Source organism: Cyprinodon tularosa, unplaced genomic scaffold (genome assembly GCF_016077235.1).
Source record: "Cyprinodon tularosa strain WSP-4 unplaced genomic scaffold, ASM1607723v1 ctg74, whole genome shotgun sequence".
Classification (NCBI taxonomy): Eukaryota; Metazoa; Chordata; class Actinopteri; order Cyprinodontiformes; family Cyprinodontidae; genus Cyprinodon; species Cyprinodon tularosa.
In genome coordinates, this window is record NW_024039496.1 from 22,909 (window position 1) to 43,809 (window position 20,901).

General features: G+C 36.7%; 1 protein-coding gene across 1 annotated transcript in view; it reads left to right on the forward strand.

Moving 5' to 3' along the window:
* LOC119773018 (adhesion G-protein coupled receptor V1) overlaps window positions 1–20,901 on the forward strand; it is a 63,257-nt gene that overhangs the window by 16,340 nt on the left and 26,016 nt on the right. Inside the window, exons 7-9 of the mRNA XM_038269802.1 lie at window positions 6,107–6,223; window positions 12,642–12,820; window positions 16,123–16,280. Coding sequence (XP_038125730.1) covers window positions 6,107–6,223; window positions 12,642–12,820; window positions 16,123–16,280 — 454 coding nt within the window. The remainder of the gene's footprint in view (window positions 1–6,106; window positions 6,224–12,641; window positions 12,821–16,122; window positions 16,281–20,901) is intronic.

The window sequence follows — 20,901 nt, forward strand, 5'->3', positions numbered from 1 at the left end:
GGATCTGTCTGCACACGTTTGTGCTGCAAAAGAGACCTCTGCCTGCTTGCCTCCAGATGTTGAGGAAGGAAATTCAAGATCCTTCCCAACAGTGCTCCTGGTGTGATGAAAAAGCAAGCAAGCTACTCTTTTAGTGGCGTAATGGGAGGAAGAGAAGGCCTACTGGAATGCAGCTAAATGTGCCTCATGTGGGTGGTGCAGCTTAGAGTTTACATATGGAGGAGTGTGTTACCAGTGGCATCTCAAAGCATGCATTACAACAAATGGTTGGGTTAAAGTAAAAATAGCATGGTGGGCCCTGCCTGTGTGCAAGCGTTGTTTGAAATGCACAAACTAAGAGAATGCTTTATGCAGAAATTATCAAAAAATGTGATTCTGAGAGATGTTTAAAATCTCCTAGAGTAAAAATGTTTATGATATGAAATTGCTGACACTAGTTCATCCTGTTATGATTGTCTTCCACACTTCATGTCTCAAATAATCATAAAGAAACCTTCCTTATTTGGTACATTATTTGTTTCGAGAAATACATCAGTTGATCCCAGAACTGGGGTGAAAGTTCTAGATGCGGGCTTGGTTACATGCAGGAACACAGTGGTACGCGGTTCCACTTCTGCTGTGTGTGTACTCACGTAAGCAAGCGAAGGTGCTGCACTGCGCTTGTTTGGAGGTAAAACAGACCACAAGGGGGTGGGTATTTATTTGCCGACAGGTTGTTCAGCATCTGTGGCTCAATGCAAGATTTAACCAAAAACACCTGTGAACTTTAGTTCTGCTGCATGACCTTACACAACTACTGCATGACACTTGTGCATGCTGCACAAACCCTCTCATGTAGCCGCTATGTACATTAAAATGTAAATCTGAAAATGTTCAAAATAAAAGCTTTTACTAACAATATTAAGTCCTCATGTGAACAGAGTCCACCTGCAGTATGTGTAACTCAGTCTTTATAGCCGCATGTTGGAAGAAAGCCGTAAGAATTGTCATTTGCCGGGTGCGGAAGTGGTAAAGGGGTAAAAATTTAGTTCTCAATGAGGCCAGGCCCATTAACCTTTACTGTGTGTCTTTCCCCTGCTCTTTATCAACCCCATTTTCTGTCACCCTACCTTCAAATGAAAGCCACATATGTCCAAAAAAAGAATTCCCATTTGCAATTTTCCATTAACAACCAAGGTGATGTGACAAATATGTGGTAAGAGGTTCTTTTAACCGGAAAATACAAATATTTAACATTCTAGCCTACATTTGCTTTGTTGGACTCAAAAAAGTCACATTGGAGGAGTGAAATTTGTTTTTTTTTTTGTTTTTTTTTTTTTGTAAAAACAGAACCTTTAAATAGTTGACAGGAGAGATACATGGAACTTAATAAAAGACGATCATAAAAGAAAACATATTTGAAGTGCCAAAATATTCGAAATGTTAAAAAAAACAAACCACTGAACGTTATTTCCAAGTGGATTTTTGGAATGACTATGACCTGGATGACTGAGAATCTTCACCAGCATACAGCCAGACCAACCAAAGCATATTTATTTGCTATGATGTGGGCCAGTCAAAGTTCAGAGAGAAATCTGTAGAAACTTAAAATTATTGATTGCATATTTTTCTCCATACAGAGTTGAGATATTTTGATAAGAGGAATGCCTAAAAAATAAATGGGTCTTTAAATTTGCTAATCTTGTGTGGCTCTACCCAAAAGACTATGAGTGTAACATGAATCAATGTGAAACATTTTAAAAGAGCTGAGAATCCTATGCACCGTTTTGTATTCTATACCTCGTGAGAACAGTCAAAAATTCAGAATTGTAAATGAGAGTTTGAGCCCCACTGGTGTCCAGTGATGAGAATTATGAAGATTATAATAATTAAGGCATAATTGTAGTTTTTTTTCTGCTAAATCTCAACAAAGGCAAAGAAGAAAACACCCTGTATGCAGGCTGATGCTGGAACCAGCTAGATCAAACCGGTAGCTGTTAGGAAGAAGGGGGAGGTGAAGGAGAAGCAAGGGGAGAGAGGAGGAGGGGAGATTGTATGTAAAGATGGAGTAGGGAGGATAAAGTAAAAATTCTAGGATAAAGCAGGCAAGGTAAAAGAGGATTCAGAAGAAGAAACAGAAAGTCTTCTGGATAGCTTTGAATGGCTATGCAGGCATCATCTCTCAAAGATGCACTGCATCCGGTCTATGCTATTTTTAGCTGCACTAGTAAAGTTTGCATGGGCATGAGGCCTATCGATCAGCCCTAAAATTAACCTGGAGGGGAAGAGATGCAACCAACATCTGCAATAAAGAGTTTCACAATTTTCTTTTTTAACCATGCATGTTTCACTCATTAATTTGTTAATCAAGGTTTTCATCAGTGTGTAGTGAACCAACAGTTTCCATTGCATTTTTACTTCTTATTTTACGTGAGGCTATTCACTGCTTGCATCTCAGGCTCTGCACATTTAGCTGGTGGAAATTGTATTTCTTTTTCTTCTGACTCAGTTAACAAAATCAAATTAAAAATGACTTCCTTTTATCTACAAGAAATATAAGCAAACTGTCTGTGCGGTTAAAAAATTTCTAATTCAATAATTTGCTTGAATATTAATGCTAAGTGTTAGGCAGCACACCTTTTATACAACTTATCAATCGTCAATGGTTTGTTCCTATATTTTAATCGACCCATCTAAATACATATCGAACATTATCATCGTAAGAAATCATAAGGAAAAATTACTGCTGTAGCAATTGTTTTATACTGAAAATAGGACATCATATTTATATGTTGTGTTATTAGTATGGTATAACACAGTAATATGTAAAGTGGTTTCAAAGTCTAAACTTTTGTACATTCTGACCACAGTGCACCACCTTCCAGTGTCTACTTTGAAACCGTCTGGAGCCTGAGCATCGAGACAGATAGATTTCGGGTGCCCTAAACAAAAAAAAAAAAAAACAGAAAGCTTAAATGAGAGCAGTAGACATTCATATGATCTCCACCTGGGACCTCTATGCCTTATAGCCCCACCTTTTTAGCAGGTCACTATTGTTATCAGGCTAACATGCACGTAATTCTGTTACTTTTAACTATGGACCAAACAATTCCTGCTATGATTCTTGTATCTACTAAGCAACTGTAACTAATACACAAAAACAACAGAGATATCCGTGACAGCTTCAGCTCTAAGATATTCCTCTCCACACGCAGAATTACCGTAAGTAAAGCTGCTCGAGCTGCACAGCTGGAGAACAAATGAGTATATTTACTCCTTTTCTACACTTAAGTAAGGTTCAGTTTTTTCTAAATAGAGTGGGTTTAACCCTTCATCCTTTTCTACCTTCTAATTAAATTTCAAAATCTTGCTCTTTTTCTGTATAAATAGTATCTAAGAAATCTCCTAAATCTGTTCTCTCTGAAAAAAATTATATCTACCGAAAAACGTGAGATAAAAGTGTAACATAATTTAATTCCCTCTAGGATGGAATAATAATCCTGCCTCATATAGATTTTTTTGAAAACATGGACTGATATAGAAATAATAATTACACCAATTTATTGATATTTTCATTTCAAAAGTTTTATTTATTAACTTTGATCATTTAACTTCAAGAAAAATAAAGACTAGATAAATAATCAGTCTTCAAGTTCAGATAATATACATTTCCCCCTTTTTTTATTATACTTTTACTCTTTATTGAATAACATTTCAGAAATAAAAACCAATTAGTTAAAAGGACAATTTGATGCTGCAGCCAACCTGCTAAACATAGTGTACTCCACTTAGCTTGCTGATGTCCTTTAGTAATGCAACGTGACCTGAAACATTTCAAGAGCCAAATGTATCTTTCCCATAAATCTTGACCCTTTTATTGCAGCCAGCTGACTACCCGTGCATAGCAAGAGCGAAATTGGGTCAGTGCTGCGTTACTCCAGCCACTCTAGCTTTTTTTGCAATGTTATTATTTTTATTGTTTATTATTTAAAAAATCATTAATACAGGTAATATTGTTTTAGATGCTAGTAATTGTATGATGGAATTAGTTCCATGCAATTTGGCAATATACACTTTTTTAAAATGCTGGTGAAGATTCTCAGTCATCCAGGTCATAGCAATTCCAAAAGAGTTAAAAAGAAACCACTGGACTTTGTGTAGTTTGCTAATAAACTAAGGGACCAAAATGATGAATATCTTATGGTCTGATAAAATGAATATTGAATTATTTAGTCATAATGAGGTAAATCGAAAGATTGTAAGCATAAAAACACCCTCCCAAGTCTTAAGCATTGATGTGGTCACATCATGTTTTGTAGATATTTTGCTGCAACAGAAACTGGTGCAATTGGCATTACACGTGTTAATTAAAAAAAAAGGAAATACATGTAGATATTACTTAAATATAAAAATACTGAAGCAACATGTTAAGAACAAAGTCAGTGTTTAAAATGAAGTGTAGATTTGTGCCTTTTGGATGTGTTTGCAAAGTGGATGAATGAGTGTTCTGCTGTTTGCCATCTTTATGGTATGTTTAAGGCACAGACACATTGTCTCATTCATTTATTGAAGCCAGTCACATGCTAAAGCCTTGGTTCAAAATAGGGTAAATAGTTTTTTCTTTGACCTTTGCCATCAGTTATATTATATAAGTTACTTAACAGACACATTTTATTTTCCTTTATCCACTATATGACTGTGTCATATAGTGGATTGGGGTTGTTGGATTTGTATGTTATTGCTTGCTTATTATTAGTGTTGTAGATTAATTAAATAATAACTAGCCCGATTACTCAGCCAACAGAGTGAGAGTTTGAGTCAAAGATTGTGTACATTTATTGATTGGAAAAAGATTTCACATTTATGTGTGCAGTGTTCTGTTTAGTTTTTCTGTCTTTTTTTTCTGTGCTTTTCTTAGAAAAGATGGTTGTCACAACTTGTCCTCTTAGAAATTCCCATTTTCTGCTAGCAAACACAGTTTCATTGCACAATGTTTGCTCCCATAGCCTACCTGGCCAGCCTCTCAACTCAGGCACAATTCCAGGCCGTTCAGTCACGAGTTCCCATCCTGTGCCATCCCTCCCTCTTATATCCCCCAGGCACCGCTTGTAACATGCACAGGAAACTGACTCAGGATCTTTTAAGGGATTAAAATAAAAACAACAAAAATAAAGAAAGTTTATATTTTTCCTTTTAATTATAAGATGCATGGAAGAGTTTAGAGGAGGGTAAAATTGAGTAATGACCATTTTTATTATGTCGGACCATTTATATTATGCTGGTGAAGAATCCCTTAAATTATGTCAGAAAAAAAGAAACAAAGTACACAGAAAGGGAAGAAAACAGGGTGCACTTTAAAATGAAGGCTTACATATTATTGTTACATAACATATTAAAAGTGAAAGCTACTTCATATAATCATGTTTTACGTAAATTATTGAAATGTGTGTAGTTGTAATCATGTGCTTTCCTCTTTTGGCAAAAATGGAAATGCAGAAGTGGAGATGATTTAATATTTTAGGTAAAAAGTGACTAAGTTCGAAACTTCCTGTTGCTGTCTACCATTCATGCTCCTCCTGCTCCACTGAGCAGGCCGGGGGCCAGCAGAAGGTCTGTTATGTAACAACTGCTTCCCTCCAAGGGTGAATATAGCTCTGTAACAGACAAGCTGAGCAGCAGCATTTTTCGCTGCCCTCAAAATGTTGGCCTCCCATGTAAACAAGTTTTCACCTTAAAGCATGAATGCTAACTCTTTCATCCAGTCTCCATCCAGCTTTCATGCTGTATCTCTGAATTGGATGGATTAACGCAACACTTCTCTAAAATTACAATATTTAAAAGCTTCCACTTGCATACCTCCATGTTCAGCAGTGTTTGAGGACACGGAAATATATTTTACCATTGTTTAAATTGTGTCTGGTTGTATCCTAATGCATTGTGCAGAAAGGATTTCTATAAAGGAGATTTTTACAATTATAACAAACAGTAAAACTTACAGAAAAGAACATTGTAGCATAATCTTTTCACAATTTGAGATGTTTTATTGATGTAAACTGCTTAAAGACTTAAAGAACAAAAGCTTTACATTTAGTCATAAACATCTTCTTTCCTCTTTTTGTTTCTACAGATATGTTTCCTGGTGTCAGCTTTCCGTGGTCCCATATTCTCAGATGACAGCTGTGCTACTCTGGCACTGTTCTGCCACTATTTCTATCTGAGCCAGTTTTTCTGGATGCTCATACAGGTAACACAAATTTAAATTAAATAACAGAGATTTAATGCTCAAAATTTTATTTTACAAATGTTTTGAAAAAACAAAATAATAATCTAAGAGGTGTTTTTAAATGCCTTAGGGTGGTTTATAGTATCAGCCTTTTTCATGTGAATTAATGTTACAAATTATAGGTGTTTACCATAACTTTATTTCACAAAATTCTGGCAAGATTTATGAATCTATCTTTCTTAAAATGCACAAGCTGAACGCCATAACGGTGCACAAAGCAAAACTTTGCTGTTAAGCTTTCATGTTTCCTGTCAGTTGATAGAATCAGTCTCTATGACTCTCTTGCTGTCCACAGACATTACAGACAATTATCAGCATTTGTTAAATAGCTTCTTGAACTGCAACCTTTCCTCTCACTTAGTGTACCTTGTTAAATAAATTTAATATAAAAAATCGACCAAGTTTATGGTGCAGAACCGGTTGGGTGTTTGCTGACAATGCTATCAATGTTGGCAACCTTTGGAAAGCTATTTATATTTTTACATTAATGGAAATGCAGTTGTAGGTTAACTTCCTTTGGGATTTAAATTGGTATGCAGTATGAAAAACATGCCAAATCATCTCTTTTAACACTAAATAGCTTTTGGTGAAGCATTGTAGCTGCATGGGGAAAATTCCTTCTCACTGGAAAAACAAGCAAATTTCAGTGCAGAGATGTATTCTGCAATCAGAGGGAACTTCATATCTCCACCCTGAGGCACTGAACTCTACCCTCGAAGTTGTCATTTTTAACTCCCAAAGAGTAGGGTTTATCACTGACTACAGGTGCTGGTCATAAAATTAGAATATCATGAAAAAGTAGATTGATTTCAGTAATTCCATTTAAAAAGTGAAACTTGTATATTATATTCATACATTACATACAAACTCATATATTTCAGATGTTTATTTTGTTTAATTTTGATGATTACAAATGACAACAAATGAAAATCTCAAATTCATCATATCAGAAAATTAGAATATTACTGAAGACCAATAAAAACAAAGGATTTATAGAAATGTTGGCCAACTGAAAAGTATAAACATGAAAAGTATGAGCATGTACAGCACTCAGTATTTAGTTGGGCCTCCTTTGGCCTGTATTACTGCAGCAATGCGGCGTGGCATGGAGTCGATCAGTCTGTGGCACTGCTCAGGTGTTATGATAGCCCAGGTTGCTCTAATAGTGGCTTTTAGCTCTTCTGAATTGTTGGGTCTGGTGTATTGCATCTTCTTCTTCACAATACCCCATAGATTTTCTATGGGGTTAAGGTCAGGAGAGTTTGCTGGCCAATTAAGAACAGGGATACCATGGTCCTTCAACCAGGTACTGGTAGCTTTGGCACTGTGTGCAGGTGCCAAGTCCTGTTGGAAAATGAAATCTGCATCTCCAAAAAGTTGGTCAGCTGCAGGAAGCATGAAGTGCTCTAAAACTTCCTGGTATGTGGCTGCGTTGACCCTGGACCTCAGAAAACACAATGGACCAACACCAGCAGATGACATGGCACCCCAAACCATCACTGACTGTGGAAACTTTACACTGGACTTCAAGCAACGTGGATGAAGTGCCTCTCTTCTTTTCCTCCAGACTCTGGGACCTTGATTTCCAAAGGAAATGCAAAATTTACTTTCATCAGAGAACATGACTTTGGACCACTCACCAGCAGTCCAGTCCTGTTTCTCTTTAGCCCAGGCAAGACGCTTCTGACGCTGTCTGTGGTTCAAGAGTGGCTTGACACAAGGAATGCGACAGCAGAAACCCATGTCTTTCATACGTCTGTGTGTGGTGGTTCTTGAAGCACTCACTCCAGCTGCAGTCCACTCTTTGTGAATCTCCCCCACATTTTTGAATGGGTTTTGTTTCACAATCCTCTCCAGGGTGCGGTTATCTCTCTTGCTTGTACACTTTTTTCGACCACATCTTTTCCTTCCCTTCGCCTCTCTATTAATGTGCTTGGACACTGAGCTCTGTGAACAGCCAGCCTCTTTAGCGATGACCTTTTGTGTCTTGCCCTCCTTGTGCAAGGTGTCGATGGTCGTCTTTTGGACAACTGTCAAGTCAGCAGTCTTCCCCATGATTGTGTAGCCTATAGAACTAGACTGAAAGACCATTTAAAGGCTTTTGCAGGTGGTTTGAGTTAATTAGCTGATTAGAGTGTGGCACCAGGGGCCATCAATTTTGAACCTTTTCACAATATTCTAATTTTCTGATATGATGAATTTGAGATTTTCATTTGTTGTCATTTGTAATCATCAAAATTAAACAAAATAAACATCTGAAATATATGAGTTTGTATGTAATGTATGAATATAATATACAAGTTTCACTTTTTAAATGGAATTACTGAAATCAATCTACTTTTTCATGATATTCTAATTTTATGACCAGCACCTGTATATGGAGAATTTGGGATCAGAAAAGAGGGATTTACCTTTCTGCACTCCAAGCTTGAATCCAGCCTTGTAAGATGAATGTGGGCATCTTGTTAATGTTCTTTTTTTAGTTATTGAAAAGAGCTAAAACAAACACAAATACTTCAAATCTACACTTACTAACCTTTGAACTTAATGAAGAGTAAATTCAAACAGGTCTTACAGTAAGAAACTTATTTTGGTTAAACAAAAAAATAAAATCTTAAATCAGCTCTAATAATTCTCATTAGATGCTGCCCAATTATGAGCTAATGAGATAAAAACTTGTCAAACCTGTGAAATATTAATTAATTTCTCAAATGTTCATTCATTCAAAGAAGAGCACATTTTTAACAAGTCTTCCCTGTTTTCCTTCTGTTAACCGATATGCACCTTGTGTTGACCAGCTTTCAATTGTTATGTTTGAAACTGATTTGTCTTGATAAGGAACTGATGTGTTATTAATTGAGGTTTATAAGATTAACTCCTCAATCAGCTGAATGAAACAGACCAAACCACAATGTATAACTAGATCAATGAATTGTAGGCATGCTGGATCTTGGTATTTATGTCTGCTTGTGCACAGATGGTGACCTCAGAGACTCTGTGAAGAGACAATGTGAAACTAAATTGAAGTAAGCTGTGACTCGCATACAAGATTTCAGAGCCACATGGTTTTCTTCAATAGGTTAACAGCTCATTTAAAGCAGTGGAAAGAATTTTAAACAAATAATTAACCCAGAAAGGACTCAGATCAAGTAAAAGAAGCAGTGTTGCATGGAGACAACAATCATTTCATGACATATCTACATTGTCATGTGTTAGAAGAGCTGAGAATAAAGGTTCTCTAGATACTAGCTTTCATCAACGTGGTGCTGAAACCCCAGTGTCGTCTTTATTAGCTCCAGTTAAAGCTCACCACTCATTCCTCCCCAGGTATTAGGTTGCTGCTTTTAGACAAGTAGCTGAAATCAGAGTTTGCTATTGAATCTTACACCCAGAAGACGAAATTAATCAATATTAGCAGTGTGTGTGTGGGGACAGTATCAGGTCAGAAGAATTTACTTTGGTGTAATGACAGAAATTCAATCTTGGGCCAGAAAAGCTGTTTCTGGACTGCAGAGGCTCCAATAGAGGATCTCAGGTAAATTTAAATGTTGTAGTTGCACAAAAGTCCCGCAGGCCTGCCTACAGTTTGTGTTTTTCATTTCTCTGTGTTCCAGTTTGACAGTCAAACAAGCACCTGAGGCACCTCTTACACCTTTGTAGACAGACGGCTGGCAGTCTGTTAACAGCAAACAAACCAGTTTCTTATAATAATGAGCAAGGGGACAAATATTCTATTTATACACTGCATTCAGAACAGCTTAATCATGATTGAAGTTTTTACATTTTGTTTTGTCACAACAGCAAGTTAAGAAGCCCAAGGTAAGTCATTTTCCCTCCAGATGCTTTGAAGGACACAGAGCAAACATGTGGGAAACTGTGGACTTGAATGATGAGACCAACATTTTATTTCTAAGGCAAGATTCACACAATTTGTGTTAGAAAACCTACATGGCACATCACTCTGAACCCTCCACCCTATACTGAAACATGGTGGTGGCAACATTATGCTGTCGAGATTTTTTTTATTTTCAGCCGTGGGAGGGAAGATGCATTGAAATAAATACTGGGCAAAACTAAAACATGTTTTTACCATGTTTAAATAAAATAATAATAATTCAATTCAGTTTATTTATATAGTGCCAATTCACAACACATGTAACCTCAAGGCACTTTATAGTTCATCAGATCATACAGTCAAATTGATCCAAAGTTTTCTATCTAAGGAAAACCAGTTGATTGCATTGACTCATTGACTCATTGCAATCCCTCACACTAAGCATGTAGCGACAGTGGAGAGGAAAAACTCTTTTAACAGGAATGAACCTGCAGCAGAACACGGCTCAGTGGGAGCCGCCGTCTGCCGAGGCCGACTGGGGTTCAAGGAGACAGAGATACAAACGCAACTAATTTAACTTTATTGATTTCACATTGGAGAAATTTACTTCTTCATTAACCGATCTCCTTGGGAAGCAGTGGGCTGCCATTGTGCAACGGAAGCAATGTGGTGTTAAGGGTCTTGCTCAGGGAGCCAGAGTGGCAGTCCGTGGGATTGGGGCTTGAACTTAGAACCTCTGGATTCCAAGCGCAATGTCATAACAACTAGGCCACCACTCCCCAAATGGGTAAAGGCAAAAAAAAAAAACTGTATTATAGTCAGATGTTCAAGTGTGCATAAGGAAGGGATGTTTGTATAACACACTTAAAGTTTTTACAATGACCTTGGAGTTTATGAGGTGCTTTGATTGGATTTGTCCAATAAAAATCTTAGCAAATACACCAGAACTTGTGTTTGTCTCATGCAAAAATGCATGAATGCTGTTTGTAAGGTGCTAATAGTTTATGTTAGTGTTACAAACTGGAAACTGCAAACATTTTTTCTAAATAAGGGATTTCTTCTCCTTTTCAAAAGGGTCAGAATAAACAAAAAAAAGACATTCAGTAGTCAAGCATTTATTAAATATCCAACCGTTTTTTGCCTCCACTATTAAGTGGGTTTCAGTGGGACTCAAAATGTCCAAGCATTTTTTGTGGAGTCATTGTATTAATCTTGTGTTTGATTTTTCAATATCAGATATTTGTGTATGAACTACAAGGTGTCTCCATATGATTATAAAATATACAAAAAGTAATTACAATAGCAAAATGGATGTTATGTCAGTCAGTACTTTGTTGTGGAAAACATACAACTAAAACATTGTTGAATACAGAAAATATTTTTAGAGCTCACGTACAGTCTGGCCCTTAGTATCTGCAGACAAATATAAATGCACCAGAATTTGTGTTTGTTTCATGACAAAATGCATAAATGCTGTTTGTAAGGTGCTGATAGTCTATATTAGTGTTACAAACTGGAAACTGCAAACTTTTTTTTCTAAATAAGGGATTTCCTCTCCTTTTCAAATAAGTCAGAATAAACCACAAAATATACAGAAAAAAAAATCTTTAGAGCTCCAGTACAGTCTGGCCCTTAGTATGCAGACAAACATAAACAGGCCTCCATCAGCAGACCTGCTGGTCTGCATCCAATGCCATTTTGCCTGGCAACACAATCCTTTGCATCAACAGGCAGTGAGTGATGCAGCCACTGCAGAGAAAACATTTAAGCACAAAGTTACCTGTTCTCCCTCTCTGCATTGATCCACAATGCCCACAGCTAAGAAACATAAAGCACTTGGGCCTGAGTAAGTCTGTTCTCCTGTGACATTACGCTGCAGTCAAACTGTTACACAATCTATTCATCCTCCTCATTTTCATCCAGAAATTCTGCAGTGAGGTCTGTTTTGCTGGTGGTCATTCAGTCTGGTGGATAATTGTCAGTTACTTGAAGGATTAGGTATTGCTGTTTGCTGCATACTCAGGGTATAAATTTAATATTTGAGCATTTGCAAACATGAATATTCTGATGAATTATAGCCATTAGAATATTGTATAACCCTGAGGCTCCTCTAAGCTTTGCTCTCAGTTTCGTGAGGTAAAAAGACTCTTTGCACTTTGTTCTTGTCCATCTGAATCAAAAGCTGCTGAAGTCTCCTCGCAGTTGCAAACAGGTGTTCAGAAAGTCTGCTTACATAAGAGCGCAGGGCTTAGCAAATCAGACAGATGGGTAAATCCTGTCTAAATTGCAAAGCAAACACAAGTTTTTTTGGGTGTGATGTAAGAGGCAATGTGTGTATGCATTTTTATTCCACACTTTCTATAAAAACCCAAAGTATTTCCAACTAGATAGCTTTAAAAGTCACATTTTGTGATCTTATAATCCTGTATTTTTATTTATTTTATTTGCATCAGGAGTATTATCCAGTTATTTGTGCATGTGTCATAGTATTTTCTTTAATCCTCTTTACAGTAAATCTGCTTTTTTCTTGAACTGTTTCCTCAGGCAGTGAACTTCTGGCAGGTTCTGGTGATGAATGATGAGCACACGGAGCGGCGCTACCTGCTCTACTTTCTCTTAGGCTGGGGACTTCCTGCTCTAGTCATCATCGTCCTGGTTATTGTTTTGCTTGGTGGCTTCGGCTGGACCATACATGCTGTGTACGGGCTGGTGCATGGCGATGTGTAAGTTAAACATGCATTTAAATGGATATACTGTACCACTTTCACAACCTTTCATAAAATCATAATATAGACTCCTTTATCTCAGGGTTAAACAATGATTTTGGCAAGATAGCTTAGAAAGGTTTTACACAGATTTGTAGCTATACTGTAAGAAGGTATCAGGATATAGGATTCTTCTTATTAAAAATTATAAAGTTTATTTCCTGCCAAGGAGCCAACTTATAAACCTAGATATCTTGTCCACCTCTTTATTTAATTCAGAAACCAGTTCTAAGGGGAACCTAAAAACCTTGGAGCTAGTTCCTCTTGATAATTAAATGTACTTTTAGTGTTGCACAAGCATCACTAGAAGCAAATTCAGGTCCTTAAATTGAGATTATGCCACTCTTCACATTTGGCACAATGTATTCAGGTTGAAAAGCTTCACCTTTACTTCTTCAAACATTCATCTTGTCACATAGCTCAACATTTGTCTCACTGTAAAATTTCAATCCAGAAGGTATCTGAGGTGTCACCACATGGCGTTTGGTTGTAGAGGATGTGCCAAGGACTCTCTTAATTAATGTCCATATAAAGCTCACCTTACATTGAATAGTAACTCTGACATCCATTTTCCTTTCCATACTTTAAATTGTGTCCTTGTTGGTTAAGACGGTCTTCAATAGCCCAGAAACCCCAAGTTTTTCTTGAAAATAAATTGAATAAATAAAATTTGGATCAGGTAGGTGAAACTTTGACGAGGTTGTGTGTTTCAACAGGATAAAGTTTGTTTATGAAACTGTTTATGAAATGGTTAGAGGAAGCTAACGTTACAGCTATGAAATAGCATTCACTTCATGTCTGTTGAAATCCCTTTTTCCTGCAACCAGCAACATTTACTAAAACCTGTATGTATAATTAAAAATATTTGATTGTTAGATTTCCATTGAATTTAAAACACATTTTTTTTGTATGTAATAAGTCTACCATTGAAAAATAATTCAAAGGCATCAAAAAAATCCTTGCATTGATATAAATGTATAAATATATGTATTTATACCTTTTAACTGTACTATAACCACCTTTTGAACCAGTTACCTAAATAATAAAGAAACCATGTTCTAAGCAAGGATGCTTTTAAAGAAACACCCTGAAATGTCCTTTTTAAAACTCCTCTGAATGATGTAGGATTACTGCAGTGTTTTTCTTCTTTTGCTGTGAAGGAAACTCCTTTTCAGAGCGAAAGGAAAACACCTGAACTAGTGATGTCATATGAGGAGAGAGTCTGTCCAATCAGCTGAATGATTCAGGAAATGAGTTTCAGTGTAGGCATTCATGGCGCCACACAGAAACTTGTAGGTGGAGTTTTTCTGAAATGACTTCCTTTCTATTTATAGTTTTGAAGCCTTAAACATAACAGACTAAATCATTTGGTAAAAAAAAACACACACAGTCTCTTCTTTGGGTGTGTCTGTTTCTCTGTGCTCCTGCCTTTATTTTCCATGTATGAGCAGGTATCCCTGATGGGCAAAGCTTTGTCCTGATTTGCTCTAAAACGCTGAATCACATCTTAAACTAGCCGGTGGTCTTAGGTGGGGCTGTTATCCTTGGGATTGAGCGAGGTAGCGTGTTTCCTGTGAGTGGGTGTGAGACAGTGAGTGCACACATGAGAGATTTAAGGACACAGAGGAGGGTATTCAGTTACCCCTGGAGAGCATACCCTGCTCTTTGAAGGACTGAGGCAGCATTTACATTCATTCACCCTTCCCTTTTACTCCCACCAGAGCAAATAGGTTGCCTCTTGTTTCTTCACCAAGACAGCTGTCTCAGTTTCACCCTGTCTGGACATAAACAAGCCTTAAGCTCAGGTCCTACGTCACAGACAATTTTTTTAAGTAATTGTATCTGGGAGGACTAAGGTCAGCACATATAAAGGGAATAAAACTGATTGAGTATAATGATTAGAATAACAAGGCTTTTTATTTGCATACTTTATAGTAGTGCAACAGTATTACAGTGGTGCTCATACCTCAGGTTGCAATAAGTATATTTGTTTTTTTCCCTCATCCAAACTTCATCTAATATAATATGTTTAGAGATCCAGTTATTGTGCCTTATTGGAGCTTTGTTGTTACTTGACCTGGTGATGATTCACCGATAGCCAAACAAATATTTTGTTCAGTAACAGTTTGTTTTTATTCAGATGTTGTTGGAAGAACAACTGGAGACATATTTTTAAAATTCAAACATGAAAAACCAAATTAAAATAGTTCAACACATGTACAGTCAGCTACAGATTTACATTATATATTGCTTGAGTGAATTAGCAGAATCTGTTAATCAAACTGATTTATCTAGCACCAGCTTTAAAAGCAGTCCCGAGTTGCAAAAAAAATCCCAATGCTACCCAGTCTTGGAGCATATAGGACCAATCAATGTCTGGGTTCATTTAACATAACCAGTTTGTGTTATGAGTTTTGCTCAGAACTTATTAGTTTTAAAAATAATAACTAAAATACTAAACATTAGGGCCCCATCATAAAAACGAGTGTTGTAAACATCCATTTTGCATTAGAGTTCTCACATTTGTTTTGCATACCTTATTATGTTTTGGCTAGGATTGCTTTAATTGGTTTACAGAACCAGCTCTATCTGTAAGTGTTTGCTTCAATCAAACCAGTTTGTTTTGTGAAAAGGTACAAAAATCACACAAGCATTTGGCTCCGCTTGTTTGGCAACTCTTGTTTATATGAGCATGTTGGATTTCCCAGAGACAAAAATTTATTTTCTTTTTTTTTTTTTTTTTTTTTTTTGAACGATACAGATTCCTGAGTGAAAGAAAAACCATGTCACATTGTTTTGTTTTGTTTTTGTTAGACAAATTTCACCACTGAAAGTATGTTTGTGTGATTTATTTTTTTAATTTTCATTCTTTGAAATGAGGAGGGCACATGACCTTAGTTTTGTAACCAGCAGGCTTAGCTTGCCTGTTTTTCTTTAGTGTTAATAATGACCATGTTTTTCTTTCATTGCCAATGTTTGGCAATGAACTGCCTTTGGATCTGAAGAATGGCTCAGAAGTGAAATCAAAAAACATTTTATTCATGGATTATTGAAGAAAAGTCTTAAATATGCATACAAAAAAAACAAGAGTTAAATGTAGTTATTAAATTCAGCATTGCAAAAAGGGGTTATTCTTTGTGATTTTCAGCACTTATTTTTTAACAATTTCAAGCTTGGTAGCTAATGTGTTTTATTCCATCTTGACTAATATATATCGTGTAAGAATTAATCACTAACATATTCCCTTTTATCTCCTCTAGGTGTTTCATCCCCAACATCTATGCGGCTCTTTGCACGGCAGTGTTAGTGCCTCTAATATGCTTGGTTGCAGTGCTGGTCATATTTATCCATGCCTACCAGGTAACTGAGCAATGGAGGGCCTATGATGACATTTACCGAGGAAGGACAAACAGCACAGGTAAATAAGTCTGAGCAATAATGTCAATTCTTCATTTTTGATCTTACTTGCCTCCAAACCAGGATTATACAACTGATTGTATTTGGAATATAATCAGAATTTTATAAAATGTAATTTCCAAATCCAAGAGGCACTTAATTTTGGTCACATTAAGTTTAATAGGTGTAAGACTTTTTGCTTTTTCCCTCCAGTGCTTTAGGTAGTAGCATTCCAGTGCTTTAGGTAGTAGCATTGTGCTTAAAGTGTGTTTGCCACCGCTTAGAAGGGAAGAGAAAACGTACAGCGAACTAGTGTGCAGATATGTGCATGCGAGTAGAAGTAAGCTGTTTCCTATGCAACAGTAACAATAGACTGTGAATAAGCATGCTTTCAGGGTCATGAAAACAATAAAAACTTGGAGTAAAACATCTACATACTTGTGGTTAGTGCAAAGGAAAATCAAAATAAATCACAATGGCCTTTTTTAAACACATGGCAACTTATATTTTTGTTAAAGTCGTCCAGACTAACCCCAAATACATCTAGAGATCAACCGTCTTTTTTTAATAAGTATTTGAATGGATTTAGGCAAAAATCGTTTTGTGCCTTCAATCCCATATTTTATCAATTTACAACTCAAACGGCATATTTATACCATAGATCAATATAAAATATTTAATAGAGAACCCAACCATGTTTTTTTTTTAATGTATTTTATGCCCGGAGTTTCTATGATTACCTGGTATTTATCTGTTTCCATCTTTGCATCATCTCTGATCAGCCTCCTTGTCCTTCCTGAAGCAAAGAATCTCAAGATATGATGCCGCCATGTTTACTTTAAACCTCTTCACAACTGCATACCATGACTTGCCTGCTTTGTTCCTTTGTCTCCATGCTTTCAATTCTCTAAAAATATTAACCTCATGTTAGCCTCTAGTGCATTTTTGGTTGTAGACTTAATACATGTGGAAAAGTTCAAGGAGTATCAGGACAAATAATGAGGTGAAGTATTCCACCTCAGTTATTCTACCTGTTTGAGTAACATGTTGAGAAAAACAAATCTAGATGAAAAACAATTTTGCTTTAAACAATGCTAACCTTTTAATATTTGTTCAGCTTAGATGTCTATTTGACAAAGTATACCACGTCTAATCCATTTGACAACAAGCCTAAATGCACTTGATATAATAATGTACCAAGATGTGTGCAAACAGTCTTGATCTGTGCAATATTAATTTGTTTTGTTTGGACAGAAATAACTTTCAGAAGAAGTATGAGTGGTGTAAATCAGAACTGTACAGTCAGGGCAGTCAGACATTTTGCCCACACAAGAAGAAACAAGCCAAACATCTTCAGCCTCTCATCAGTCAGCCTGTAATCACTGGGTATCAGTGATAATCAGGAGGCTTTCATTGGTTTTTGCTCTGCCACGGCCTCTCAGTTGAAAACTGAAGCCCAAATTAGGGCAATTTGCAGTTTTACTGTGTGTGGCCTGTGGTGCAGTGCAGACAACCAATTATTGTAGCTCTAAACTGGCATCAACGTAGCTTGTGGGATGTGATTAGGCATTATAATATGATAGACCAGGAAAACAAATTAAAACTTGTTTAACCTAAAATCAAAGACAAGGAACCAAATATAAGGAGAAAGGATGAAACTACAAAACAGCAGTGTCTAGGGTTATACACTTCTTGTACTATGAACACTACCCATTTAAGCTGTATATATCCACTGTCCATCCACTGGACAAGTACCACACTTCAGTCAATCCGTGCATCTGCTTTAAAACAAGTTTCTGCAAAATGTGCACCCCTTATTCATTGTTTATGTCTGCATGTTGCAGCCCAGGGTTACTATGGGACAGTGTCTGGGTTAGGGAGTGTACAACCCGGAGAGCTGACTAGTCCATCCCAAAAACAACCTATTTGGAACATTTATATCAAAGGATAATATAGAATCTCCAATTAACCCAACATGCCTGAACACCCAGAGAAAACAGATGAAATCCACTCTGAAAGGCCAGGACAGCTGTGCTAACAACTGCACAACCTTGGCAGCACTAACTGGTCAAAGTTTGAGGAGAAACTTAACAAGGTTGGCAGTAACTTGTATCTGTTATCTGGAGGCTTGATGACTCAACAGAATCTTGTTTACACACAAAAGGCATACAGTACAACAAATCATAAAACTTGCACACTAAACATATTGCATTTTTTTATTTTTATTTGTATCTTTTGCCAAAATGCTGTGCATATACATGTATATTATCTGTATAACTAGGCCAGAGGTGGGGTACACAGAGACAGTACAGGACAAACAAGCAAATCTGCATACACTCATACCTAAGTGCAGTCATGTTTTTGGACGCTGGCAGGCTGCCTAAGTCCATGCTTTAACCCACACATGGGGGGCACATGCAAGCTCCATGTCAAAAGATCCCAGGCTAGGGGGTGTAGAAGAACAAATATACCCTTTATTGTTCTTTAGTGGAGAAATTCAGGCGTGTCAGTGGCAAGTACAAGAAACTAAATAATACAAGAAAAGATTTCAGTAAGTAATACTGTTCAGCTAAAGATAAAATGTGCTGTTATTAAATAATGCATTTGAGTAATTAAATATTCAAGTTACCATGTAATCTGGATACATGTTTTTTAAAAGTTCATATTAAGCAACTAATTATGACTTAATTTTTCTTTGCCCTGCAGAGTTTATCTAATATGTCTCAAGCCTCCTTCTTCATTCCTTTGTTGCTAATTAGCTTTAAGAGAAATAATAACTTATTCATTAATTATTTTTAAAATGCAGATTCAACATTGATATTTCCATTTAGCTGATTAAATTTATGCACAGTGCATATAGAGGTCACGTTTTCAAAATCCTTACAGCAGCAAACAACTGGTGTGATAAGATGAGGACTAATCTTTCTGCTGGTGCATGAGTGTGAGAAGCCCACATGTTAAACCCACAGGACTGTGTGAAATATAGCAGGATTGCTGACGTCAGGAGGATCAGGCCATCATGCCAAAGTCTGCTTGTGCACCTCTTGCAGACGTTCCTGTATCTGAGGGAATGACTGGAACTCTGCCCTGTGGCAGGGAAAAGAAGGCGCTCTAAACCTGAAGTTAGGGATATTAAAATGTCATCAGTAAAACCCTTATCACAACCTAGCTCAGAAAACCATGAACAGTGTTTATGAGACCAGATGTTCTTTTTGATACAAGCTTTTTTACAGCAGCATTTGCTTCATGGACGCATGATTTTCAACGCTGATTGGTCAGAACAGGAATAAACAAATACATGTGATGGATAAGGTTTTATTGCAAAGTGCTTTATTGTTTACAGTGCCTTCTGAACTTCATCCAATTTTGCCTATTAAGGTTAACCACAAACTCAAATGCCTATTTAAGCAATTTCTCCCGGATGTTTATTGTTTCCCTACTTGGGGTATCAAGGTTGTATCTGTTATCCAGACAAGTTTATTTTGTTTGAATTGTTTTATAGCATTTGTACAACTGCTACATTGGTCTCTTCCAATGCTGAAGCTGAAGATATTTATCATCATGTATTTTGCATGGAATAAATTATTGTTGTAAATATATTTAATGATTAATTTCCCCAGATTTTGGTTCTGTTTGGCCTTTTTTTATTGCTAGTTGGGCTCATACGGGCTTATATTACATCCATGTTGTAGCTCATTGTTACTACAGCTGCTGACCTCTTTGAGGCACCAATGTCAATACTGTGTTTGTTTTTTTATATTTTGTTTGACTTTTTTCTTAAGTCTATCGTCTCAGTTTATCTTTTCAAACTGAGATATTATGCTGAAATACAAACTGTAAACTGAAAGTTATTAAGAAAAATAGGTGCATCGTGTTGAAAATGAAAACTATTCCAAACAGCTGAGAAAGAACAAGCATTCAAAGAAAGATTCATATATTTAGTTTCCATTTTAAATTGCGCCCACATGCTGTTTTTTATTTTCTCTTTCATGGTGGTATCCGAAAATGCAGTTAGCCTTTTGCAGTTGGTATCCATTTGGCTCTGGGAACCTGCTCTTACTGTGGGAGCTCTGTCCCATCCAGAGTGGAATTTGCTTACATGGTTGGAAAACTCAAATTGTTCATAGATGAGAAGGAGACAGATGTGCTTGGGTGGAAGAAATAGAGGGAATGAAATAGGAACAGTATGTGCTGCTGGAAGCAGTATAAAGGCCTAAGGAGCAAAGAAAAAAAATATCTAACAGGCCAGCTGTCTTCTAAGAGATCTTTTTTTCTGATAATGTTAAGAAGAGAAATCAGAGCACGTATTTTGCAAACATGGAGAGTAGGAAAAGAAGCAGACTATGTGGCAGAGTGGGAATGACTGAAGCATGGAAGTGGCACCTAAGTGTTGGCTTTTTGTGCAAACCTGGGCCCCGTGCCCTGTGTTTCCATCCTACTTGTGAAGTGAACTGGACTCTGCTGGACACTGTGTCCTACATAGCAGCTAGCAACAGGCTACAGCTAAACTGAGTCAGCAGAGCATTTTTAAATAGGATTATCCCTCATGACTCTAACATCAGCTTAGAAAGTTTTTTTCTGCCTTAAAAATTATTAGGCAAGGTTCCTTAAAGTAAGAATAACTACGGGGTCATCAAATGTGT